Here is a 27,445-nt window from a genome sequence, read left to right as displayed (position 1 = left end):
ATATGTATGTACATTAAGAACCAATCAAGATACCGGAAAGAAACTTTACTCAAACACTGCATATAAGGTGTAGTATCACTCATAGAAATATTGTTAAAATCAAACTACAGTAGAACTCCAATTATCCGAACTCCGACTATCCGAATCGCCGATTATCCGAATCACAAAAAATTGTCAAAAAAAAGTTCGCTAAGTGCGCTATTATTCTTCTCCTGCGAAGCCAGTGTTTGCGCGTCAAGTCTTGACTTGACTTGTTTTAAGTGTGAGAGAAGATGTTGAAGTGGAAGTGGAAGAAGAACTTTCTGCTGATGTTGAAGTAGACGCTGGACCATCAGCTAGTGAAGCATTTGCCGGCCTCGAGACTGCTTTGAAGTGGATGGAGCGTCAGCCCGAGTGTGACCACTTGCAACTGCTCACCGTCAAGCGAATGCGTGTCCTGGCTGCCCGAAAACGGTTGAAGACCGCAAAACAGCTTACATTGACGGAGATGTTTAAAAAACAATGATTTTGAAAATTTCATGTTTCTTTCATTTAATTCAATAAAATGTAATATCAAAACGTAGCTTTTATTCTCTCCAATGGCAATTTAAAAAAAAATCCCATTATCCGAATATTTGATTATCCGAATGGGTCCCGGTCCCCATTAATCAAAATCCGAATATCTGTCTATCCGTCCGTCCGTCTATCTGTGCAACGGATAACTTGAGTAAAAATTGAGATATCTTAACGAAACTTGAAACATATATTCCTTGGCACCCTGAGGAGATTGCCACGACCACAAAATGAACCAAAACCAAAAACTTATAAAGTGTCTTAACTAAGCCATAAATACAATTATAAATCTAAAATTTGGAATAAGGGATCGCACTAGGAAGGGGCATATTTGGATGTAATTTTTTTGGGAAAGTGGGCGTGGCCCGCCCCCAAATCGGTTATTTGTATGTATCTCGCAAACCAATAATGCTATATAAACCAAACTTTCTGTAGTCGGTTCTCCTACGTACCCCACCACACACCATGAAAATAGTTGAAATCGGATAATAACCACGCCAACCTCCCATACAAAGGTTAGGTTGAAAATTACTAAAAGTGGTTTAACTCACTAACGAAAAACGTCAGAAACACTAAATTTCACAGAAATAATAGCAGAAGGAAGCTGCACTGATTTTTTTTTACGAAATGGAAAATGGGGGTGGCATCGCCCACTTATGGGTCAAAAACAATATCTCAGGAAGTATTCAACAGATTTCAATGAAATTCAGTATATAATATTTTCTTGACACCCTGATGACACGTGTGGAAAAAGGGCGCAATCGGTTCACAACCACTTCAACTTTCCATATAACTCATTTTTGAATTCCATCTTATTCCTTCACTTTATGATATATACATAAGGAACTAATGAAGATAGCAAAATAAAACTTTACACAAATACTGTATATGATCTTAGGCATCACTTGTGAAAAATTTGTCGAAATCAGATATCGAATATGAAGAACTCAGTGCCCCATGGTAACTTTTCACCGAAAATTTCGGTAAATCTCTTAGGTGTCTTAATTTAATTCAGAGGAAATACTTTTCTTCTAATAGTGTGTCTGTGTACCAGAAAAGGTTAAAATCCGGTCATAACTTCCCTTATATGAATATATGAGAATACCTAATTATAGGATTTTCAAAAATACTATATATAGCTAATATAGCTTATAAATCGGTTATTATGTGAAATATATTTATGCCGAATATATGGGACAAATTGTGTGTTTTCTTAATAAAAATATAGCAATAAATTGCGAGAGTATAAAATGTTCGGTTTCACCCGAACTTAGCCATTCCTTACTTGTTTTTATTGTATTTACGTGATTGTATTTAAGTGTTGTCCAATAAGTCGAAGAATTTGAGAGATCGGTTCACTTAAATATATTTATTTATATACTCAAATCGTTTTGTCTGGTCTTAAAATTTTGGATGATTTATTATTCTCGGCAGAGAATTTAATGAGCATCAACACCATGTTTTTTATTTCTCCTATGGCAAGTATTATTATACCATTTTCTTTTATCGATGAAAATTTGTGCGTTCGAGATGTCAATCACAACAGTAGGGTTGCCAATTTTTCTGCGTGAATTTTCGGTAACACTAGCATCAGCATGACGTTCTACCGACACATTTTTTTGACAATTTATGCAAATAGACGGGTAATTTTCAGCTAACATGTTATAGCTATGTTTGTAACTTTTGTTCGAAGCGTGGGAAAGAAGTAACAATATGCCCCTACTCGTTCAATGCTCTTCTCACTCTATTCAATTACATTTTGCATAAGTGGTCCCGTTTTACGATAACACGTACATTTGCCCTTATTGGTCAAGTTTTGACAACTAACAGTTTAAAACATATGTTAGCACCTATTTGTATTTGTTACCGTAAGGGATTTTGTTTTGTTTAGCAGCTTGTTACCTATATCTGTTACCTATTTCCGCTAACAGTTAAAAACAATTAATTTTTTTTATTGTATTTCATTACATTTTACATCATTACAAATTTATATTTAGTTTAGTTTTTAAATTTAGAACAATCGTATCAATTACTGCAATATCTATTGATGGCAACGATTGCTGATTATTGCATAATTTTGAGGCGCTCTTTTATCAGGATTTGCGTTGAATTATTGCTATGGCCAAAAAAAGGTTCAGAAATATCGGATCTTCGCATCTTCTTTAAGGTCAATTAAAAATTCCGATTGAGAAAAGGTGATGGTTGTAGCACTTATCCCGCATTCTTGCCATTGAAACCGTTCTGTAAATAATTTTAAATAAACATATGTATTTCAATTCTTCAATTCATATATAATTACTCAATTCAATGAGCAAGCAAGAGCAAGATTTCCGCATCTTCTTTAAGGTCAATTACCAATTCCGATTGAGAAAAGGTGATGGTTGTAGCACTTATCCCGCATTCTTGCCATTGAAACCGTTCTGTAAATAATTTTAAATAAAGATATGTATTTCAATTCCCATATTATTATATCGTAACGGATTTCCAAAATCTGTCATTTACTCTAAAACTCTACCCTGAGTTCGATCACTGGATTGTCAAATAAAAGTCACACTTTAATGGCTATACACTAATCTTTATTTATAAATACTTATAAGTTAACACTTCATTACTCAGTACTCTACTTTACAACTCTAACTTAAACTTGTTTACACTTTGCTCGACAACTCTCTCCTTAGAATTGTCCTCACTCGACAACTCTCTTATCAGAACTGTGTCTTGCTGCCAGTCCGGCAGCCCTTATATAGTCGATTGTAAGCGATACATCGGCACTCGAACATTCTGGCATCTACGAATATCGATGCCTAGATTCTTCTGGCAAGTTATCGATTTCGATTGTCAATTCTAGTTTGTTCTGGTGCCATTTTCGTTACACTGCCCTCCACTTAAGTCTGATCGTACCGATTAGACATACTTCCAGAACTAAACGCTTAGCATTTCTTCCCTTAATTTCGTCTTCTAGGACACTGTCGTCCTCCTTAACCTTCCTTTCTCCATTTTCATTAATCATAAACCTTAAATCATTCGGTAACCAAAAATTATACTCGCTGTCGTCTACGCCGTTGATTCCTGTACAGCAGGCCGATAAGCCAGGAACATGGATATATGGACATCCTCTATGCCTGTGGTGATACCTGTCCACCAGCTTTCTAAAATGCTCTTCCAAAATTCGGATGAATCTTTCCACCATGATATCGGATCGTGGAAGTGATGCAGCTTCAAATATTTTCCGGACACATAGCTTCTGGGACATCTCCCAACTTTTGATGTCCACGTCCACCATCTCGTCAGTCTCTTGGCTTAGAATTGGGTATTTCTCCGCCCTAGCCATCAAACCACTCCTGTTTCCTGATTTCCCTCTATCGACTCTTCCTCTTTCAACTTTGAGGACACCCCATTCACTTCCAATAGTTCTAACAAAATATATCCATGCGCTACCAAAGGTCTTGACATACAAGTCTCATTCGCTTCCAAATATGTGGACATGTTCTCCTTATGCACTTCCAGCTGTGCTAACATGTCTGCTTTATTCGAGATCTCATCCATTGACTCTTCCTCCTGCTCTTCGAACTGTGAAGACACCCCATTCGCTTCCGATTGTATTGACAAAATCTGCCCATTTGATTGTCAATTCTAGTTTGTTCTGGTGCCATTTTCGTTACTATGTTACTAACCGGCATTTAATATTAAGGGTCCACTCAATATTGTTTTCCTGCAAATATATTCATTTAGTTTTTTTTTAGTATTGTAAATTTAGTAAATTTCTATAACAAAAAGTTTCAAAATGTAATCTAACCTCTTGACACGCCAAATTTTTTCACAAACTGGCTATTTACTGCTACAATGAAAAATCATCCTTTTCAAAAAAATGTCTTATATCTTCCTATTTTAGCAATAAGCTTAGAGTGGCGATATTTTTGTCTCGTTCTAACTTAAGGCCTCTTCCATTCAATTGAAAATTGTAAACAAATGTAAATGTTGTAATTATATGGGTAAACAGCAGTAAAAGTTTGATTATGTTTGTGCAGTTTGTTACCTCCGTATTGCAGGGGATGTTAATAAAAATTGTTTTATTTGTTACTTCCCTTTTTTAAAAATTGTTCTAATTTTTTTTCCAAAATTCAATAAAAAACAAGTAAGGAAGGGCTAAGTTCGGGTGTAACCGAACATTTTATACTCTCGCAATTTATTTATTTAACTTTATTTATATTATATAATACACAATTTGACCCACATATTCGTCATATATATTGTATAAAGTCCATTGAAAGTTGGAAACCATAATATTAGGTTAAAAGCACCGAGGTCCTCGTGTTCGAGTGCTGCCACACTATAAATGCAGTATTTATGCAAAGTTCTGTTCCGATATCTTTACTAGTGCTTACTATATATATTGTAAAGTAAACGATTCAGATCATCTTCTGTGGTTGTGAAGCGATTTGGCCAATTTTCACAACATATTATTGGGAGGTAAGCAAACTATTACAAACCAAGTTTCATTGAAATCGGTCGAGTAGTTCCTAAGATATGGCTTTTGACCCATAAGTGGGCGACGCCACGCCTATTTTCCATTTTGTGAAAAAATCTGAGTGCAGCTTCCATCTGCCATTTCTTATGTGAAATTTAGTGTTTCTGCCGTTTTTCGTTAGTGAGTTAACCCACTTTTAGTAATTTTCAACCTAACTTTTGTATGGGAGGTGGGCGTGGTTATTATCCGATTCCTTTCATTTTTGGGCTGTATTAGGAAGAGGCTAAAAAAAACGACTGCAGAAAGTTTGGTTTATATAGCTCTATTTTTTTGCAAGATATGTATAAAAAACTTAGTAGGGGGCGGGGCCACGCCCACTTCCCCAAAAAACTTACATCCAAATATGCCCCTTCATAGTGCGGTCCTTCATACCAAATTTTATTTCCATAGCTTTATTTATGGCTTAGTTATGGCACTTTATGTGTTTTCGGTTTTCGACATTTTGTGGGCGTGGCAGTGGTCCGATTTTGCTCATTTTCGAAAGCAACCTTCCTATGGTGCCAAGAAATAAGTGTGCCAAGTTTCATCAAGATATCTTAATTTTTACTCAAGTTACAGCATGCACAGACGGACGGACGGACGGACAGACAGACATTCGGATTTGAACTCCACTCTTCACCCTGATCACTTTGGTATATATAACCCTATATCTAACTCGTTTAGTTTTGGGTGTTACAAACAACCGTTATGTGAACAAAACTATAATACTCTCTTTAGCAACATTTGTTGCGAGAGTATAACAAGTTCCATTTTGATCCATATAAGCAAAATTTTTGGGCAAATGTGCAACAGATTTGCGGTACTGCTACTTATTACGTAGCTCGAGCGCACCCAAAATTACCTCGTTATATAATAATATAAATATTTTACACAACGAAGGAATAAAAAATGTGAGAAGGGTAGAAAATGTTGCACTTTATATTAATTTTAAATATGGAAATGTTTTTGAGGAACTTTCTTTTATTTTCTTCCTGTGCTGATTTATAACTTAATGATTTTTTTTTAGATAAACGCGCACAGTTTCGAAGACGACGAGTTACTGACTGCTATTCGAAAAGATCGGAATTACACATTTGAAGATGAGGTAAATATGAATTATATATATTATATTATAATATTATTTTTAGGTACATACAATAAATAATTATTTTATTAATTTAACAAGACAAGGTTGTCACATTTCCAATGCCAATACTGCTTGATTTACATATTTAAAAAAATCAGAAATCGTACTAATTATCATATTTGCGTTGTTGTCTATTCATCTTGTTTTGCATGTAAAAATTTACTAAATATGTATGTATGTAATTCGCGTTAACCGTTTAGCCGGTTATAGCCGAATCGATGAGAGCGCGCCACTACTCTCTTTCCTTCGCAGTTCGGCGCCAGTTGGAAATTCCAAGTGTAACCAGGTCGCTCTCCACCTGGTCCCTCCAACGGAGTGGAGGTCTTCCCCTAGCCGTATTAGTTTTGCGGGGATACAAAATTCAGACATCGCGTCGTAAAGGCAACTCCTTTTCGTGCTGTCGAAAGCAGCTTTAAAATCGAAAAAAAGGTGGTGGGTGTCGATTCTCTTTTCACGGGTCTTCTCCAAGATTTGGCGCATGGTCAGTTGTGGATTTTCCCGGTGGATTTTCCACACTGATAAGGTCAAATCAGTTTGTTGTCGGTGGGCTTTAGTCTTTCACACAGTTCGCTCCATAATCCCAGTATGCCCTGGACATCGGTTACCAGATTACCACCTTGTTCTCTACTTGAGGATGCTCCGGTCTTGAAACCTTCGTTAGGTCGCTTAATTTTTTCATACAATTCAAGCTCTTCGACTCACGCATTTCGGCCTCTTTCTTTTTTTGTCTGCAGATGCCTCTCGCTTCCTCTTTAGCTCTCGGTATCTGTTTCATCCCGCACGTGTTGTGGTCGTTTGCAACGGTGCGAGGTAGCCAGTCTGTTTTCTATCCGCGAGACGGCAATCCTCATCACACCAGCTTGTTTTTTGTCGTTGCCGAAATCCAATTGTTTCGGTTGCAGCGGTACGCAGTGAGTTTGAGATGCCGTTCCACAGTTCCCTTATACCGAGATGCTGATGAGTGCTGGAGTAGAGTATTTCGTGGCTGTCTGTTGCGATTGCAGCTTTTCGACGTCCTTCCTTGTGTTTGTTGACGGGCGTTTTTTGCTGCACAGAGGCGAGTGCATAGTAATACTTAATACTTGGTAGTAATACTTAATTTCATTGTTGCCGTACTGAAACGTTTCACTTCACGAAAATTTACATAATTTGTTCAAAGTGACATTTGTGAAAAAAATGTACAAATGGGTCAATTTATTTGTTTTAAATAATCGATTGTTATTACAAATGATATATGGAAGCTATTTAACGCGTGTGTAGGTCATACTTGTTAGAACTTTGAAAACTTTTACATTTCACATATTAGTGGCAGCTCTACAGCGGCCATTGTCGTCGCCAAAATTAGAAACATTTGTAATTAGGCGACAACGACAACTTCAACCCTGCTGTCGCAAAGTCGTGCTGTTGTCTAAATTTATTTATTTACAAGAATATTGAAATTATAACTAAATTACAGAACAATATATTAAATAGAAGCTATGGCATTTGGGGCCTTAAGCTAATATGAATGTGAGGATATACAGTAGTACAGTTGATTTAGGTGATATTGAAAATGTTAGAGTGAGTGAAAGATGCGAATGAATAGTATTTCATATTTTATTATATAGATTACAAAACTTGAAATAATTTATTAGTGTTATTAAGTTATTAGTTGAAGGTTTTTTGAGTGGTTTTTGAGGATGTTGAGTCTGGAAGTGACAGTCGGTGGGTGTCGAAGAATGTGCATGAATCAAGGATGTGTTGGGTATTAATTGTTTGACTATTGCAAAAGTTACAGGTGTTGGACTGGTTTTTGTCAATTAAGTGTTTATTTGTCAGATTATTGTGTCCTAGTCTTAGTCTTATAATTTTTGTTTGGTCTTTTCTAGTCAGAGAGGTTGTATTAATTTTTAAGTAGTCGTTGATTGTCTTGGAGTTTTGTGATATGTTTGAGTACCATTGTGAAGTATTGTTGTTATCATTTTGGTCTTTTTGGAGGAAGTGTGATTTTAAGAAACATTTTATGTCCGAGAAGAGAAATTAGTTCGGCAGAGAAACTAGAACTGTAAACGGGTAGGTGTTCAATTTTTATAATTTTATGTTTGTTTACGTTTATGCTGTAACTGATTTTGGCGTTAATTTTTGAGCCGTCTGTGTATAGGAGTTTGAAATTAGGGAGTTTTTCTATAGTTGCGTAGAATTGCTTTCTACTATATACTAGTGGAGTGGTACCGTTTTTTTTTAAATGAGCTAAACTTGTGTCTATTGTTGAGTAGTCAAGTTTCCAGTGTGGAGTTTTCTAGTTTAGGGAGGGTTTAAAGTTTAATGAAATATCGAATTGTTTAGCTAAGTTTGTTATCCTATTTAGGCAGTATGGTGTTTTATTAATTTTTTGGGGGGGATTTTTGGATAAGAGCGTGGGAAGGGGGAGTGGTCGTTGATTATGATTGATTTTATAAGTTTAAATGTTATAAAATCTCTATTGGTGTCAGTTTTCTTATAATCGATTTTGCGTATAGGTATATAATCGAGCGTATGCGTATAGGTATATGCCGTAGTTGATTTTTGATATAATCAACGCTTTTACTGCTAATAGTAATGACACTGTGTTGCCATTGTGTTTGGTGCTTGCGAGGCATTTAATGATGTCGAGTCGTTTTTTGAGTGCGGAAACTAGGTAGTCGATGTGACTATTCCATTTGTATCTTTTATTAAATATAAGTCCGAGTATTTTTAGGTTGTCAACAGAGCTTAGGTTGATGTTGTTGCAAAGGGTGTTAACCTGGCAGTTATGTTTTATACATATGTGGATATATTTAAATTTTTGTAGTGATAGTTGGGCTCCTGAATATTGGGAATTTGCTGAGATCTAGCAAAGTGTTTTTTTATCATTTTTTTTATAATAATGAAGTCGTCGGCGTATGCAATAAAGTTTAAATCCTTGTGAAGAGAAATGATGTTACTAAGCTTATTGTACGGAATGAGGAAGAGTATAACGGATAAAGGTATCCCTGTGGGATACCATTCTGTAGGGAATATTGTTGAGAGTAATGGGAATTTATTTTTATTTTGATGGTTCTGTTTGACATAAAATTCTTTATGTATCGGAAAATTTTTGGACCGATATTCCAGAGTCTAAGTTGATCCAAAATGGAGTGTAATCCCACTTTGTCAAAGGTTTTGGAGAAATCTAGAGACACGATTGATATGTGTTTTTTGGCTGAGAGAGACTGAGAGATCTGATAGTCTAGATATACTAGAGAAGCAGACACTGATTTACCCTTCCTGAAGCCCATCTGATGACTATGTAAAAGTTTGTGACAAACCACCATAATCTATTGGCGATGATCTTATCTAGTACTTTTGAGCAGCATGGGTTGAGATAAATTGGTCGGTACGATTTTATTAGGGTTTTATCGAGTCCTGGTTTTATCTTCGGTATCTGCGGTAAGTGATGGTTGAATATATTGTTGAAAAGATCCAGGAGTCGGTGTTTTACGGTTTTTGGTAAGTGTTGTAACATTTGGTAGGATATGAGGTCAAGACCGGGTGTTTTGCCTTTTAGTCTATGCCTCTCGTCAGATGCCTCTCGCTTCCTCTTTAGCTCTCGGTATCTATTTCATCCCGCACGTGTTGTGGTCGTTTGCAACGTTGCGAGGTAGCCAGTCTGTTTTCTATCCGCTGCGAGACGGCAATCCTCATCACACCAGCTTGTTTTTTGTCGTTGCCGAAATCCAATTGTTTCGGTTGCAGCGGTACGCAGTGAGTTTGAGATGCCGTTCCACAGTTCCCTTATACCGAGATGCTGATGAGTGCTGGAGTAGAGTATTTCGTGGCTGTCTGTTGCGATTGCAGCTTTTCGACGTCCTTCCTTGTGTTTGTTGACGGGCGTTTTTTGCTGCACAGAGGCGAGTGCGTAGTAATACTTAATACTTGGTAGTAATACTTAATTTCATTGTTGCCGTACTGAAACGTTTCACTTCACGAAAATTTACATAATTTGTTCAAAGTGACATTTGTGAAAAAAATGTACAAATGGGTGGATTTATTTGTTTTAAATAATCGATTGTTATTACAAATGATATATGGAAGCTATTTAACGCTTGTGTTGGTCATACTTGTTAGAACTTTGAAAACTTTTACATTTCACATATTAGTGGCAGCTCTACAGCGGCCATTGTCGTCGCCAAAATTAGAAACATTTGTAATTAGGCGACAACGACAACTTCAACCCTGCTGTCGCAAAGTCGTGCTGTTGTCTAAATTTATTTATTTACAAGAATATTGAAATTATAACTAAATTACATAACAATATATTAAATAGAAGCTATGGCATTTGGGGCCTTAAGCTAATATGAATGTGAGGATATACAGTAGTACAGTTGATTTAGGTGATATTGAAAATGTTAGAGTACCAAAGATGCGAATGAATAGTATTTCATATTTTATTATATAGATTACAAAACTTGAAATAATTTATTAGTGTTATTAAGTTATTAGTTGAAGGTTTTTTGAGTGGTTTTTGAGGATGTTGAGTCTGGAAGTGACAGTCGGTGGGTGTCGAAGAATGTGCATGAATCAAGGATGTGTTGGGTATTAATTGTTTGACTATTGCAAAAGTTACAGGTGTTGGACTGGTTTTTGTCAATTAAGTGTTTATTTGTCAGATTATTGTGTCCTAGTCTTAGTCTTATAATTTTTGTTTGGTCTTTTCTAGTCAGAGAGGTTGTATTAATTTTTAAGTAGTCGTTGATTGTCTTGGAGTTTTGTGATATGTTTGAGTACCATTGGGAAGTATTGTTGTTATCATTTTGGTCTTTTTGGAGGAAGTGTGATTTTAAGAAACATTTTATGTCCGAGAAGAGAAATTAGTTCGGCAGAGAAACTAGAACTGTAAACGGGTAGGTGTTCAATTTTTATAATTTTATGTTTGTTTACGATTATGCTGTAACTGATTTTGGCGTTAATTTTTTAGCCGTCTGTGTATAGGAGTTTGAAATTAGGGAGTTTTTCTATAGTTGCGTAGAACTGCTTTCTACTATATACTAGTGGAGTGGTACCGTTTTTTTTTTAAATGAGCTAAACTTGTGTCTATTGTTGAGTAGTCAAGTTTCCAGTGTGGAGTTTTCTAGTTTAGGGAGGGTTTAAAGTTTAATGAAATATCGAATTGTTTAGCTAAGTTTGTTATCCTATTTAGGCAGTATGGTGTTTTATTAATTTTTGGGGGGGGATTTTTGGATAAGAGCGTGGGAAGGGGGAGTGGTCGTTGATTATGATTGATTTTATAAGTTTAAATGTTATAAAATCTCTATTGGTGTCAGTTTTCTTATAATCGATTTTGCGTATAGGTATATAATGGAGCGTATGCGTATAGGTATATGCCGTAGTTGATTTTTGATATAATCAACGCTTTTACTGCTAATAGTAATGACACTGTGTTGCAATTGTGTTTGGTGCTTGCGAGGCATTTAATGATGTCGAGTCGTTTTTTGAGTGCGGAAACTAGGTAGTCGATGTGACTATTCCATTTGTATCTTTTATTAAATATAAGTCCGAGTATTTTTAGGTTGTCAACAGAGCTTAGGTTGATGTTGTTGCAAAGGGTGTTAACCTGGCAGTTATGTTTTATACATATGTGGATATATTTAAATTTTTGTAGTGATAGTTGGGCTCCTGAATATTGGGAATTTGCTGAGATCTAGCAAAGTGTTTTTTTATCTATTCATTTTTTTTATAATAATGAAGTCGTCGGCGTATGCAATAAAGTTTAAATCCTTGTGAAGAGAAATGATGTTACTAAGCTTATTGTACGGAATGAGGAAGAGTATAACGGATAAAGGTGATCCCTGTGGGATACCATTCTGTAGGGAATATTGTTGAGAGTAATGGGAATTTATTTTTATTTTGATGGTTCTGTTTGACATAAAATTCTTTATGTATCGGAAAATTTTTGGACCGATATTCCAGAGTCTAAGTTGATCCAAAATGGAGTGAAATCCCACTTTGTCAAAGGTTTTGGAGAAATCTAGAGACACGATTGATATGTGTTTTTTGGCTGAGAGAGACTGAGAGATCTGATAGTCTAGATATACTAGAGAAGCAGACACTGATTTACCCTTCCTGAAGCCCATCTGATGACTATGTAAAAGTTTGTGACAAACCACCATAATCTATTGGCGATGATCTTATCTAGTACTTTTGAGCAGCATGGGTTGAGATAAATTGGTCGGTACGATTTTATTAGGGTTTTATCTAGTCCTAGTTTTATCTTCGGTATCTGCGGTAAGTGATGGTTGAATATATTGTTGAAAAGATCCAGGAGTCGGTGTTTTACGGTTTTTGGTAAGTGTTGTAACATTTGGTAGGATATGCGGTCAAGACCGGGTGTTTTGCCTTTTAGTCTATTTAGTGCAATGTCTAACTCCAAATAGCTGATTTTTTCTTCGATAAAGCAAGCAGATTTGCTTTGTATTAGGGTGAAGGTCTCGTTGAGGGTGTCTTGTTTACATTGCTGAAATGTTGAGGAAAAGTTACTGTTTTGAGCGTCATTCGACCGAATTGTCCAAATATATTCGCAATTTCCGTTTTTTCTGTAGTTGACGAAGGAGGAGCGAATTGTTGCCAATACTTCTCCTGGTTGTATGTGAGGGTTGATAGTTGAAGTGAATTGACTAATAGACTCAGTTTTTGCTAGTTTTAGGTTTCGTCTGAAATTTGCTTGAGTCTTTTTATATTGCATTATATTGTCGTTCGTGATGTTTCTTTTTAATTTATTCCAATGGTGATTTTTCAATATTTTTAATTCTTGTAGTGTGTTATTCCACCACGGGACTGTGTATTTTCTTTTGTTTGATGTTTGGGGTATGGATTGATTGGCAGATTGAAGTAAAATCCTGTGGATGTTTGCGGTTTCTTTGTTGATATTTGAGCTAACCGGTCTATTGTTACTGAAATGGCTTGCAAGGAGGTGAAACTGCGTCCAGTTTGCTTTATTTAGATTAAAATTTGGGCGGTTAGAGACTATTTCAGAGTTACTGTCGGGGAAGAGGGATATAATTATAGGGAAATGGTCACAGCCAGAGAGCTGAGACTTTGTTTTCCAATAGCTTTGAATGGCGATGATTGGGGATGCGATTGATAGGTCGATGTGTGTGAATGTGTGGTGGGTGGTGTAGTGGGTAGGCGAACCGTCGTTTAGGAGTGTTAGTAGCGATTGAGTTATGATTTGGATATCATTTTCCCCTTTTTATTATTGTTTTAGGCGCCCCAGCTAGTGTGATGTGCATTAAGGTCACCCGTAATTTTTACAGGGGATCTGGATTGTGGAACTAAGTTTTCAAGGTTATTGTAAGTAAGTGATGTATTGGGTGGAATGTACGTGGAGTTAATTAAGAATTTCATCTTATATTGGATGACAACGTTCGTAACATAAAAGTTATTTATTGTAGAGTTGATATATATGTGTTGCAGAGAGTTGTGGATAAGAAGAGCGGAGCCTCCGAACGCGTTTCGTGTGGGGCCAGATGTATATAAATTGTAGTTGATAGGTATCGGTATATTTTGCTCCTTTTATATGTGTGTTTCTTGGAGAAAAACTATTTTCGGACTGTGAGATTTTAACAGTAGTTGTAAGTCGGTGTAGTTGTTTGTGTAACCTTTTATATTCCATTGGACAATAGTAAGTGACATGTTAGTGGATTATATTAAATACTAAGTAAAAGTAATAATAATATAATGAGCAGTAATACGATAGTATAAAGAAAAATAAAATGAGGAAAGTGTTGTAAGAATACTTACTCTTACATAGTGAGACTATCAAAGTCATCACTATCATCTGAGTTGGAGTTGTTGATTTCTTTGTTTGTGATTGATCATTTTTAGTTTGTTTTTGCCTATTTGTTCCTTAGCTTTAGCTTGTAGTTGCTTGATGGTACGACTTGAGGTTGCTTTTGGGAATATTTTGATTTTCGTTTCCGTTAGTTGTGAAGACTCGTACTGTTTATTTGATGTTGAAGTGAGATTTATTGGCATATTAGTGTTGTTGTTTTCTTGGATTTTACATATTTAAACGAATACCCCTAATATTTCAATTTTTTTGATAACACATTAACTTTTAATTCAATCATACATAGTTTTAAACAAGTAAAACAGGCCTAATTCGGATATTTAATGTTATTAAAATGACACACATTTCGTCCTATATAGTCGACAAAAAGTCCACTAGAACTAGAGAGAATTTTACTTCACATCTACACTTTTTCTCGATTACCCGAAACCCCTCTATTGGGAAACGCTTTGTCACACTGGCATACGTTTTATTATAAAATACGCAGAATTCGTTGGTTGAATGTGTGTTTACAAAATTTTCATTACTCTTTCATGAATTATTGTGGACAATGTTTACCTATGAAAATAATCTCTTTCTGAACTCCTTCAATAATCTAACCATTTACATAAAGCCACTGTCGGCCATTTTTGTTTACTTTTTGATTTGACATTTCTCCTTTTCTTCGCAAAATTATCGTTAAAACAACGAATAACACCGAAAATCTAGTTGTATAAAACGAGATAATTTTATAGTCTCGGTTTATCAAGAGTGGAAGTTTATATGGTAGGTTAGGTTAGGTTAAACTGGTAGGCCAATACGCCACACATAGACCTATTTAGGTCCTTTGCGATACCAGATGGAGTACCGTCACGTTGTCCACGAGGAGTAGTCATCTCTTAGGATGCCTGCGCTTGACGCGAATTTTAAAAGCATTTGTGGCTTCACTTTCGATACCTCTTCCAGATTCTCACATTGTGAGGCCCCCAAGTAGCGAAGTCTCTGCCTTGACAATGCAGGGCAGGTACACAGAAGATGCTTCATTGTTTCTATTGCACCTTGCTCTTGACATTTCCTGCAGTTATCTCGATCTGTAAGTCCCATTTTGTAGGCATGTGCCGCCACCAGACAGTGACCCGTGAGTATTCCCACCAAACTCCTGGTTCTCGTGAGAGTTGGTGCTAAGAGCTCGTCGCTTGAGTTGTACGCTGCAGGTGTTCGTAGAGTACTTGAAAATGTAATAGATTGGTGAAACTGTTGTTTGTATATAGTGTGGGCAGTTTTGTAGTCCACTTTTTGCAGTATTTTGATAGCATTAATTTCTTTTTGCTTAATGAATATAGGGCAGTTTCTAAAGTACGGTGAGTGGTCGGCGCTGCTGGTGCTGTTTTATCTGCAGTTATGGCAGGCGGACGGGTAGTTGCATTTTTCAGCCGAGTCAGATGATGTATGATACATTTGCGAGCAGTTTGAGCATAGTGCTTGGTTTTTGCAGTGTTTCGTGAGATGACCGTAGCGGTGACAATTTTGCACCGTAGAGGGAGGGTCATATAAGGTCGGATGCGTATTTTTTCATAATCAATAGAAATTGAATCAGACAGTGAGAGCTTTGCAAAGGTAATAATTATTAGGCCGGTTTCGACGAGAGTTGAGCTATTATTGTTATCTTTTCGCATAATTTTTCGAACTTCACTCACGCTTTGATCTTTAAGTTCATCTAGGATTTCGTTTTCGGGTATTTCGCGGAGATCGTTGCAGTAGACAACACCTTTGGAGAAATATATATTTTTGTGCATTGTTATATGTACTTGTATATAAGGGGATACATTTTTTAGTTTTATAAGTTTCTGTGCTTGTGTATGGTTCTTTGTTTTAATGAGGATATCACCACCACTTGGGGGATGGGGTCATATGTAGAGGTTCACGCAAGTGAGGAAAGTTTCTGATTGCCATTCACTTGGGAGTGGCCAGGAACGATTCTTTTGCATATGACTCAAGCAGCTCACGACTTCCGGTTTTAGACCAAGTATCCCCTGGGTAGCTAACAGACATCCGTTTGGAGGCGAGCTAAAGTGAGAAGGCGAAGCCCGCTTGTGCGGTTGTGCGTAGGGCTTGGGACCCACCACATAAAAAAATCTCCCCAATGAAAACAAACACCGAGCCTCGGATGAGAAACCCCCCTTTTGATGACGACCCCTGCAAACGTACTAAGGATCATGATTTGAGGGCATGCACCTGGAATGTCCGGACTCTTAATTGGGAAGGTGCCTCTGCCCAGCTGGTTGATGTCCTCATACAACTAAAGGCTGACATCACCGCCGTCCAAGAAGTGCGATGGACGGGACAAGGACGGAAGAAGGTGGGTCCTTGTGACATCTACTACAGCGGCCATATAAAGGAGCGCAAATTTGGTGTAGGATTTGTGGTCGCTGATTTGCGCCCACGCCCCAACGGAAGAGAAGGACGATGTGACCAAAGACGCTTTCTATGAGCAACTGGAACGCACCTATGAGCGCTGCCCCCGCCACGATGTCAAAATCGTGCTTGGCGATTTTAACGCCAGGGTGGGTAAAGAAGGTGTCTTTGGCACAACAGTCGGAAAATTCAGCCTCCATGACGAAACATCGCCAAACGGCCTGAGGCTGATCGACTTCGCTGTGGCCCGAAATATGGTTGTCTGTAGTACCAGATTCCAGCATAAAAAAATTCATCAAGCAACGTGGCTGTCCACTGATCGAAACACGCGCAACCAAATCGATCACGTTGTGATAGACGGAAGACATGTCTCCAGTGTTTTAGACGTGCGTACGCTCCGAGGACCAAACATTGACTCGGACCATTATCTAGTAGCAGCAAAGATACGCACTCGCCTCTGTGCAGCAAAGAACGCCCGTCAACAAACACAAGGAAGGTTCGACGTCGAAAAGCTGCAATCACAACCGACAGCCGAACGATTTTCTACTCGACTTGCACTCCTGCTCTCTGAGAGCACTCATCAGCATCTCGATATAAGGGAGCTGTGGAACGGCATCTCAAACTCATTGCATACCGCTGCAGCCGAAACAATTGGTCTCCGGCAACGCCAAAAAACCAGTTGGTACGATGAGAATTGTCGTTCCGCAGTGGAGAGAAAACAGACTGCCTACCTCGCAACGTTGCGATCGACCACAACACGTTCGGGGTGGGATAGATATCGAGAACTGAAGAGGGAAGCGAGACGCATTTGCAGACGTAAAAAGAAAGAGGCAGAAATGCGTGAGTATGAAAAGCTTGAAAAGCTGGCCGACATGGGTAATGCTCGAAAATTTTATGAAAAGATGAGGCGATTAACAGAAGGTTTCAAGACCGGAGCATTATCATGTAGGGACCGAGAAGGTAATCTGGTAACGGATGTCCAGAGCACACTGGGATTATGAAGGGAACACTTCTCCGACCTGCTCAATGGCAGTGAAAGTACAACACCAGGAGATGGCGAACCCGATTCCCCAATCGATGACGATGGAATAGATGTTCCATTACCCGACCATGAAGAAATTCGAATAGCAATTACCCGCTTGAAGAACAACAATGCGGCGGGGGCCGATGGATTACCGGCCGAGCTATTCAAATACGGCAGCGAAGAACTGATAAGGTGCATGCATCAGCTTCTTTGTAGAATATGGTCGGAAGAAAGCATGCCTGACGATTGGAATCTTAGTGTGCTCTGCCCAATCCATAAGAAGGGAGACCCCACAATCTGCGCCAACTACCGTGGTATAAGTCTCCTCAATATCGCATATAAGGTTTTGTCGAGCGTATTGTGTGAAAGACTAAAGCCCACCGTCAACGAACTGATTGGACTTTATCAGTGTGGCTTTAGACCTGGAAAATCCACAATGGACCAGATATTCACCATGCGCCAAATCTTGGAAAAGACCCGAGAGAGAAGAATCGATACTCACCATCTTTTTATCGATTTTAAAGCTGCCTTCGATAGCACGAAAAGGAGCTGCCTTTATGCCGCGATGTCTGAATTTGGTATCCCTGCAAAACTAATACGGCTATGTAAGCTGCCGTTGAGCAACACCAAAAGCTCCGTCAGGATCGGGAAGGACCTCTCCGAGTCGTTCGATACCAAACGAGGCTTCAGACAGGGTGACTCACTATCGTGCGACTTCTTCAATCTATTGCTGGAAAAAATAATACGAGCTGCAGAACTAAATAGAGAGGGTACAATCTTCTACAAGAGTGTACAGCTCCTGGCGTATGCCGATGATATTGATATCATCGGAAGCAACAACCGCGCCGTTTGTTCTGCGTTTTCCAGACTAGATAAAGAAGCGAAGCGTATGGGTCTGGTGGTGAATGAGGACAAGACGAAATATCTCCTGTCATCAAACAAACAGTCGGCGCACTCGCGTCTTGGCTCCCACGTCACTGTTGACAGTCATAACTTTGAAGTTGTAGATAATTTCGTTTATCTGGGAACCAGCATTAACAACACCAACAATGTCAGCCTTGAAATCCAACGCAGAATCACTCTTGCCAACAGGTGCTACTTTGGACTGAGTAGGCAATTGAAAAGTAAAGTCCTCTCTCGACGAACCAAAATCAAACTCTATAAGTCGCTCATTATTCCCGTCCTGATGTATGGCGCTGAAGCGTGGACGATGACAACATCCGATAAGACGACTCTTGGTGTTTTCGAGAGAAAGGTTTTGCGCAAGATTTATGGTCCTCTAAACATTGGCAACGGCGAATACCGCAGACGATGGAACGATGAGCTGTACGATTTATACGACGACATTGACATAGTTCAGCGAATAAAAAGACAGCGGCTACGCTGGCTAGGTCATGTTGTACGGATGGAAGAAAACACTCCAGCTCTGAAAGTATTCGATGCAGTACCCGCTGGAGGAAGCCGCGGAAGAGGACGACCTCCACTCCGGTGGAAAGACCAAGTGCAAAGTGACCTGGCTTCACTTGGTGTTTCCAGTTGGCGCCAAAAAGCAAAAAGGAGGAATGAGTGGCGCGCTCTGGTGGATTCGGCTATAATCGCTTAAAGCGGTTCCTACGCCAAATATATATATATATCACCACCTCTGAGTTTTTTGCACATGTCGACTTGACCGCATGTACCGTCGATTACTTTTTTAATAAGAAATGGAGAAGGTTAAGTCACTATTTATTCTTTTCATTACTAAGAATTTAGGTCCAGGAGAATTTATTTCCGTAATTTTTCGAAATGGTTGGGGGAGGAGCGGGGAAGTCCCGTCCAAGTCAGGCGGATCGTTCATTAGAATAGGTTTTCCACCAGTGCGCGATGAGAGTATTAATTAGTTAAATCAACTTTAGTAACTCATTTCAACTTTGCACTTAGACGGTTGGGTAACGAACTTATTCGCGTGAGAGCTGTAGTCGAACTGAAATTTATTTTGTTATTGCTATTATAATATTTGACAGATGTCGCTCGTCGCTTGTCGTCGTCTATGTGTTCAGCACTGTACTGACCACAAAACTGAAAATTCTTTTAAAATCTAAAACAAATAATATAATAGTGGTATTCGTTTAAACGAATAAGTTTACCAATTTCATATATTTATTCATATACGAACGCACATATACAAGTGTCTATGTGAATGCTTTTTATCGATCAGCTGTTTAGTTGTCAAATCATAAATTAAAATGTCGAGAGTGAGCGAAAAAGAGAAATTTCTGGAGCTATTTAGAAAAAATCACGGTAATCTGATTGTGCTCACTACTGAAATTATGATATGAAAATCGCATGCTTGTTTGATTTTAGCGGCGGAGGAGTATTAAATGTAATATTTTCATTAAATTGTGCAGTTGATCTTATATATCTTCACAACATAGGTCATAACTAACGTTCACAAGGTATTCGATGATTTTACATATTTAACGAATACCCCTAATATTTCAATTTTTTTGATACCACATTAACTTTTAATTCAATCATACATAGTTTTAAACAAGTAAAACAGGCCTAATTCGGATATTTAATGTTATTAAAATGACACACATTTCGTCCTATATAGTCGGCAAAAAGTCCACTAGAACTAGAGAGAATTTTACTTCACATCTACACTTTTTCTCGATTACCCGAAACCCCTCTATTGGGAAACGCTTTGTCACACTGGCATACGTTTTATTATAAAATACGCAGAATTCGTTGGTTGAATGTGTGTTTACAAAATTTTCATTACTCTTTCATGAATTATTGTGGACAATGTTTACCTATGAAAATAATCTCTTTCTGAACTCCTTCAATAATCTAACCATTTACATAAAGCCACTGTCGGCCATTTTTGTTTACTTTTTGATTTGACATTTCTCCTTTTCTTCGCAAAATTATCGTTAAAACAACGAATAACACCGAAAATCTAGTTGTATAAAACGAGATAATTTTATAGTCTCGGTTTATCAAGAGTGGAAGTTTGTATGGTAGGTTAGGTTAGGTTAAACTGGTAGGCCAATACGCCACACATAGACCTATTTAGGTCCTTTGCGATACCAGATGGAGTACCGTCACGTTGTCCACGAGGAGTAGTCATCTCTTAGGATGCCTGCGCTTGACGCGAATTTTAAAAGCATTTGTGGCTTCACTTTCGATACCTCTTCCAGATTCTCACATTGTGAGGCCCCCAAGTAGCGAAGTCTCTGCCTTGACAATGCAGGGCAGGTACACAGAAGATGCTTCATTGTTTCTATTGCACCTTGCTCTTGACATTTCCTGCAGTTATCTCGATCTGTAAGTCCCATTTTGTAGGCATGTGCCGCCACCAGACAGTGACCCGTGAGTATTCCCACCAAACTCCTGCAGTCCCTTCTATCGAGTGACAGAATGAGTTTGGTGTACTTCTGGTCTACGGTTTTAGACATGGCTTTAGCGGTTTTACACCCCGGTATATTTGTCCAACGTGCTAGGATTTTTCTTTTCATGCCCCTGTCCAGATCATCGAACAGACAGTGCATGGGTTTGCCAATGTTATTCGCGTTTCCGGAAGACAGTTTTACACCATTCTTGGCAATTTCGTCCACAATCTCGTTGCCTTCAATGCCTTTATGTCCTGGCACCCAGTAGAAGCGAAGACACGTGTTCCTGGCAACTCTCTCCACTGCCATCCTGGTATCCAAGACACTTTTGGCCGAAATGCAAACCGAGGTTGTTGCCTTAATTGCTGCTTGACTGTCTACGTAGATATTGACTTTGGAGTAGCCGGCTGCTGTATTGAGGACTAGCTCCGCGGCTTTCCCAATAGCAAATACCTCCGCTTGAAAAATACTGCAGTGGTTCGGAAGTTTAAAAGGCTGCTTTACGCCTAACTCCTGACAGTATATTCCAGCACCTACCCCGTCCTCCATTTTCGAGCCATCCGTGTAGATATTCAATGTGCTGCGTGAGGTTATCATTCCCTTACGCCAGCCGTCTTTTTCCAGGTTCACCCGGAATCTTCTTTCCCAGTTCATTAGTGGGGTCAAGTAGTCGGTACTTGCCAAACCGCCCCTACCCACCGAGCTGTGCCCAAAAGTTCTATGAGTAAATTCTCCTCCCGCCAGTAGTCGCCCCGCAGATTTTGCCGCATAAGTTTCGGCAAAGAGATCTATCGGCGGCAGGTTAAGTATCCGTTCAAGAGCTGCCGTAGGGGTGGTTCTCAGAGCTCCCGTTATACAGAGAGCTGCGAGTCGCTGAACCCTTTCCAATGGCTTTCGATAAGTTGACTTCTTCAAGCCTGTCCACCACACAATAGCACCATAGAGCATGATTGGTCTCACTATCGCTGTGTAGCACCAGTGCATGAGAGAGGGAGAAGGCCCCCAGGTAGTGCCTAGCAACTGCCTGCATGCATATAGAGCATTACTAGCCTTTCTTCCACATTGTGCTTCCACAGTAACTTACTGTCCAAGACGATTCCTAGGTACTTAGTGCGGTCCTTTGGTGATAGTTCTGTTCCGTTTAGCGATGGGAACCTCCATTGAGGGATTTTGTATTTCCTTGTAAAAACAAGCAGATTGGTTTTCCGCATTTAACCCTAGGCCTGCTTGTGTTGCCCAATTTTGGACAGTATTGAGTGTGCTGGTCATTATGTTGCTAATAGTATGCAGACACTTTCCTGTTATTACTATGGCTAAGTCGTCCGCATATGCTATTATCTTGGGAGCTTTACCTTCTAAGTTCTTCAACAGATTATTCACGACCAGTGTCCAAAGGAGCGGAGAAAGTACTCCGCCCTGCGGAGTTCCCCTGCCAACTTCCTTAGTCGTTCTGGCATCGTTCCATCCTGCCGTTATCCTTCTAGATGTCAGGAGGTTTTTTACCCAGTGCCGTATGGCTGGTTCAACTCCTATAGACTCGATGCCATTCAAAATAGCTTCCGTTGAAACGTTGTTGAATGACCCGGAAATGTCCAGAAAAGCTCCGAGAGCATACTCCTTATATTCCAGGGCCTTTTCGATGTTAAATACTAGTGAATGGAGTGCAGTCTCTACAGATCTGCCTTTAGTATACGCATGCTGTGCCTTGGACAGGCTGCCAGGGGGCGCCGCGTTCCTTATATGCACGTCTATAATTTCCTCTAATGTTTTCAGAAGGAAAGAGGTTAGGCTTATGGTCCTAAACTCCTTTGAGTAGGTTGGGTTGTTCTTACCTGCCTTTGGAATGAACACTACCCTAGCCTCTCTCCACGAGTGCGGCACATACCCGAACCTTAGGCATCCTCTAAAAATCGTTTTTAACCACGGCACAACCAACCGTGGTATGTTTTGTAGCATGGCTGGGATGACTCCATCCATACCTGGGGATTTGAATGGGCTGAACGAGCGAATTGCCCATTCAATCTTGTCATCCGTGATAATTTGTTCAGGAAAGTTCCTAGGACATTCCTCTACACACTCAGGAGTGACTGTATTCTTACAGCCTGGGAAGTGCACGCTGACAAGGTCCTCTAATGAGTCCTCACAGTTGTGCGTCCATTCCCCGTCAATTTTGCGAATCAGACCAGCTGGAGCGGGACTCTTGGATAACAACTTCCTGAGCCTTGCCACCTCATTGGTCTTTTCAAACTCGCCACAAAAGCTTTTCCAGGACTGATAGCTTAGCAATAGCTTTTTGTAGTCTCGTAGCAGATCTTTATATTCACCCCAGCATTCATTATTCTCTGCTATTTTGGCCCAGTTGAACATCTCTCGTACCTTGTGTCTGCAGGACCCGAGTTCCTTGTTCCACCAGGGGGGCTTTGTGTTTTGCCTCAGCTGTAATTGAGGACACGCGGATTGGAATGCCTTGTTGAGAGCATTTGTAAATTGGTTTACGCCCTCCTCTAGTTCTTTGTGAGAGTTAAAAGTGCAAGGTCTGAGTCTCTTACACAATAATATCCGTCTGTAGAGGTCCCAATTTGCCCTTCTTGGATCCCTTCTACCTACACTTCTTATTTTCGCTTTCGATCGAATGGAAAAGTAGATGTGCCTATGATCAGAGAATGATGGTGTACCTAAAACCTTCCAGTTCTCCATCACTACACCTCTACTTGTATATAGAGTAATGTCTAAAACGTTCTTCGATGTGGGTCCTATATAAGTAGGTTCCTCACCTCGATTGGCTATCGCTAAACTACTTTGAATGATAAAGTTGAATAGTCACTCACCTCTCTGGTTTATGTCTGGGCTTCCCCAGATCGTATGATGGGCGTTGGCATCGGCGCCCATCACCAGCGCCTGCCTCCTGTCACTGGATGTAACCGCCAGTCTATGGAGCTCCGCCGTTGGCGCCTCGCTATCGTGTGGCATGTAGCAGGATGCAAGGAGTATGAGCTCATCCTTGACACCCTTTACACCCACCACCGTTAAGTCATCTGTGGAAAGATTGAGATCAACATGAGAATACAGTTTTTTGCTCACCAGTATTGCCGTTCTTACCCTGTTGGTTACGCTCGGGATGTATGTTATAAAGTTTTTGGACTTTAGCCCAGAGACCACGTTTCCCGAAGCTATCCATGGTTCCTGGACTAGAGCCACGTCGTAGCCGCCCTTCTCTAAATTGAGAAGGAGCTCGGCTGAGGCGATCCTACTCTTGTGGAGGTTCACCTGAAGTACCCTCAGCTCCTGATTTTGCGCCATCAGATTGCTGGGTAGGTGCCCTCTCCACCTCCTGTAAGACCAGTGAAGTCGCCATGATCTCTTTGATGCCGAGATCCTTCTCCACTTCACCTTTTTCTAGCGTGTTCTCGTTGCCGTCCGCGGGGTGGCGCTTTTTGAGGCGAAGGTACACGCTACCAACGCCCCATGCCATCTTCCCGAACCTCGCATAGATTATGTCGTCCGCCGCTTTATTAATCTGGAGGATGTAGCTTTGGCCTCCGTCTTCGTTTGAAGATTACGCCACGCTTAGTACCCTCCAGTCGCTAGTCGGCACGCCCGGGTTTTGTCTTTGTAGTAACCGCAGAGCATGATTCAGGTCTACCACCCTAGGTATAATAACCTTCGCTTTGGGCATCAAAGGAATGCTGCTACGGTCTACCACCTCCAATTTGGCGTTTTCCCATAGGTTCGGAAGCGTTTTTACAGCCTCCTTCACCCAGGTCAACGACGGGTCGTCTTTACATTTCAGGAGCTTGACCCCCCCAAGCCACCCCGCTCCATCGAAAGTTGGCATGGGTGCGCTTGGATCGGAGTCCATCCGTGCGAAGAGGGCTTCCAACAGCTTCATCTCCACTGTTTTCCACCGCTCTTGTGACATCTGTCCCAGCGGGTTGCTGCGATCGATGAGCGCAACGATCAAGTGTCGCCTCGCAATCTCATTGACCGCCGCCGCTGCTTTGGACGTTGTCGGCTTCTCGTCCGTATGCCTGACGTCTAGCTTCTCAGCTACGTCTTTGCATCTCCTCCTTTTTGTTGGTGCCTTCGTTTCACCCTCCGTAGAGCGCTGCCTCTTCTCCGCATTATGCTCCTCAATGCGATTCGCAAACGCTGGATCTGAAGCATTGCACCAATTACGAGTGGCGAAGTGAGCTCAGCCGTTCTTTACCTCTTCTCTGGCCCAAGCCAACCTTTTCTCTTCCTCCTCCTTCAGGTTAGGCTTGCCTTCGAGTCGGTTGCAAATCCCGACCGCCGCTTTATATCGCGCCTTTGCCTTCAACCCCTCCTTGCTTGGCTTCTTCCGGGGCCCTCTCTTGTTGCCAGAGTTGGAACCCTCGGTCGATAGCTCCGGAGAGCGAAGAAGTTCATCCTCCTTATCCGTATTTATACTTACGGCGCTTTCCTGGTCCGAGTCTTCGTGGACTGCGACACCGGTGCGACGTAGAGTTGGTTTGCAGTAACAGTACAACCACTGCAACCTGCTCCCGCTGCAGTGGAGTAAATCTCGTATGGTAAATCTCGTTTCTTTTGTGTTCAATTTTATTATTTTTTCATGCATTAGAAGTAATTTGTGAGCGATTAATTTTGTGATATGTTATGATAACTCAATTCTTGGCTACTGCGTTAGCTTCAAATTACTACTTTTGAAAAATGTTATGGCTAAAAGCAAAACCATATATTTCATTATGAATACAGTATACTCTCGAAAAGTAAATTCTTAGAAAGTAAATAATCGCGGAAAAGTTAATCACCTTTAAGATTACACATGCATCTCAAAAAAGTCGAATTGAATTGTCGTACAAAAATGGTCAGAAAATATATTGCAAAAGAAAAAAAAAACAAAAGATTATTCAAGAATTTTTCTCTTCATAGTAAATACATATGTATGTATGTAAATGTAAATATGTTTTTCATGTAAATCCATATGTTTTATTGAAGCAAATAAATGAATGAATTTTTTAAGTTTAAAAATGCATTTAATACTATAAAAACGGATAATTTATGTATATATTTGGAAAAGTAAATTATTCGAAAAAGTAAGAGAGTATACTGTATTATTTATGCTCAGTATTAAAATACTTTAAAATTGTTCAAAAATACATCGATGTTTCACATCACGATGTTCGTATCATTGTATAGAGAATTAGAGAAACTCCAAAGAACCCAACTCCAGAAACTACTTTTAACATTTAAGCAAACATGGCCGTGTATGGTAAGGTAGTTCATATTCCTCAAAAAGAGTTTCGCATAATAAAAAAAATTCGTGTGCATATTTAGATTATAGGAAATATGGAAATATTTTATTCAAAAGGAGCCATACTCTACATACATGTGTTTTCGATCGGCTATACGCGCAATACAAATCCATTTTACGCGCGTTCATCAATGAATAAACATGGGGGAGATCAAGCGAATAATTGTATTAATTCTTGTAATAGTGATATAAATTTGTTACATTAGCATATTCTTTATGCTCAGCGCTATATTTATATAACACATTATATGAAGATTTTTTTCTTTTAAAAATTAATTGTATGTCATGTATGGCCACTTTATGGCAGGAGACCTACATACGGAGTTAAGGTTTTTTTTTTCAAATATAGAAATATTTGTTGACAATGTAGATAAATTGCAATATATGATATAGGTTTTACCCTCCCAATATCTTTGTAAACAGCTAACGCTAAATAAATGTGATCATACAAATTAAATATTAAACTATATTTTCAAGTTAGTACAATACATTATTTATTACCTTTATAATATTGTGCCTTTTTTCATAATTAATACGTATTTTCTTTTTATATCTTGTTCGTTTTATTCTTTTGCCACCCTATCCCAATAAATCTTTAATTATGAAAACCAAAAACAAAATAATTATTACACCACATTCAATAAAAAGTGACCCAAATAAATGCTTTCATTATTCTAAAATTTGGAAGTTGAAAGGATGTTGCAACAAAGCTGAAAGTTGAAAAAGTATTAAATGTTTTCAAATATCCAGTATTTTTTGTACAACATTTTAATTAATTTCGCAAAAATTCTACAATGCAACCATTTTCCGGTAAAATTCAGCCATCTTGAATGCCAAAAGAAACTCAACTTGGGGACTACAGTTCTCTATGAACACCTCTCAGCTGTGTATTGTTTACGTTTACTATGCAATGGTTTGTATCCAAAGTTTAGAACTGTTTTCTTATCATACATATATTTTTGTAAGAAAATAGTGCGCGAAAAAACTTTACTAATCAAGTGTAAGTAGTTGGACATCTCTTTATCCCTGCTCAGAAAATGCTTCGTGGGCAATGGACTGCCGATTACAAAATGTGATCGGGTTAGTGCGTTTACTGTGGCATAAAGCTAATATTGCCATACATACGGTAAATTTCGAGCACCTCCATAATGCGAGACGATTTCAATTTTCATTGACAATTATAAGCAGTGTACATACAATAAATTGTATTAAACAAAGAAGAAAACTATAAAATTCGTTTACTAAAACTTAATAAATCATTATCTTATAAAGTTGAATTCAATATTTGCTAAATAAACTATATACTAATTAATTAAAAATTATTAAATT

At 39.1% G+C, this 27,445-nt stretch overlaps 2 protein-coding genes across 9 annotated transcripts in view; one reads left to right on the top strand and one right to left on the bottom strand.

Annotated features, from left to right (window-relative positions):
* Positions 1-27,445, top strand: part of LOC105220418 (acireductone dioxygenase) — a 137,592-nt gene that overhangs the window by 36,312 nt on the left and 73,835 nt on the right. For 3 of the 4 annotated variants that reach the window (XR_008470837.1, XM_054228904.1, XM_054228903.1), the window contains one exon: positions 6,087-6,164. The exons of the other annotated variant lie outside the window; for it this stretch is intronic. Coding sequence is in view for 2 of the 3 variants with exons in the window: in XM_054228904.1 (XP_054084879.1) it covers positions 6,087-6,164 (78 nt within the window). In the remaining variant the exon portion in view is untranslated. The remainder of the gene's footprint in view (positions 1-6,086; positions 6,165-27,445) is intronic. 4 annotated transcript variants of the gene reach the window in all.
* LOC105220444 (uncharacterized) lies at positions 1,197-25,718 on the bottom strand. Of its 5 annotated transcripts, none has more exons than XR_008470838.1 (4): positions 23,652-25,718; positions 13,983-14,180; positions 2,852-4,264; positions 1,197-2,793 (listed from the first exon to the last, which is right to left on the bottom strand). XR_008470838.1 is itself a non-coding variant. In XM_054228910.1 (4 exons), exons 1-3 carry the CDS (start codon positions 23,999-24,001, stop codon positions 2,857-2,859), a joined length of 402 nt encoding a protein of 133 aa, XP_054084885.1. In that variant the 5' UTR covers positions 24,002-25,715; the 3' UTR covers positions 1,197-2,793; positions 2,852-2,856. The 5 variants fall into 5 exon arrangements, 2 of the variants coding, with proteins under 2 accessions (XP_054084885.1, XP_054084884.1); XM_054228910.1 differs by lacking the exon at positions 13,983-14,180 and having other exon boundaries at positions 2,852-2,972; positions 23,652-23,858; positions 23,923-25,715; XR_008470839.1 differs by having other exon boundaries at positions 2,776-2,793; positions 2,852-2,972.

The sequence above is a fragment of the Zeugodacus cucurbitae genome, chromosome 4, assembly GCF_028554725.1.
Source record: "Zeugodacus cucurbitae isolate PBARC_wt_2022May chromosome 4, idZeuCucr1.2, whole genome shotgun sequence".
Classification (NCBI taxonomy): Eukaryota; Metazoa; Arthropoda; class Insecta; order Diptera; family Tephritidae; genus Zeugodacus; species Zeugodacus cucurbitae.
The sequence above is the reverse complement of the archived record's forward strand: the minus strand, read 5'-3'. Positions and strand labels throughout refer to the sequence as shown.

What these genes read in the sequence shown, in the direction of transcription:
- LOC105220444 (XM_054228909.1), bottom strand. Translation starts at nt 24,123, where the DNA reads ATGGCGCAAAATCAGGAGCTGAGGGTACTTCAGGTGAACCTCCACAAG. An exon ending in CCCAGACATAAACCAGAGAG is followed by an intron (nt 14,181 to 23,651) that starts GTGAGTGACTAT and finishes TCAAATAAACAG; the next exon opens with TACGAGTCTTCACAACTAAC.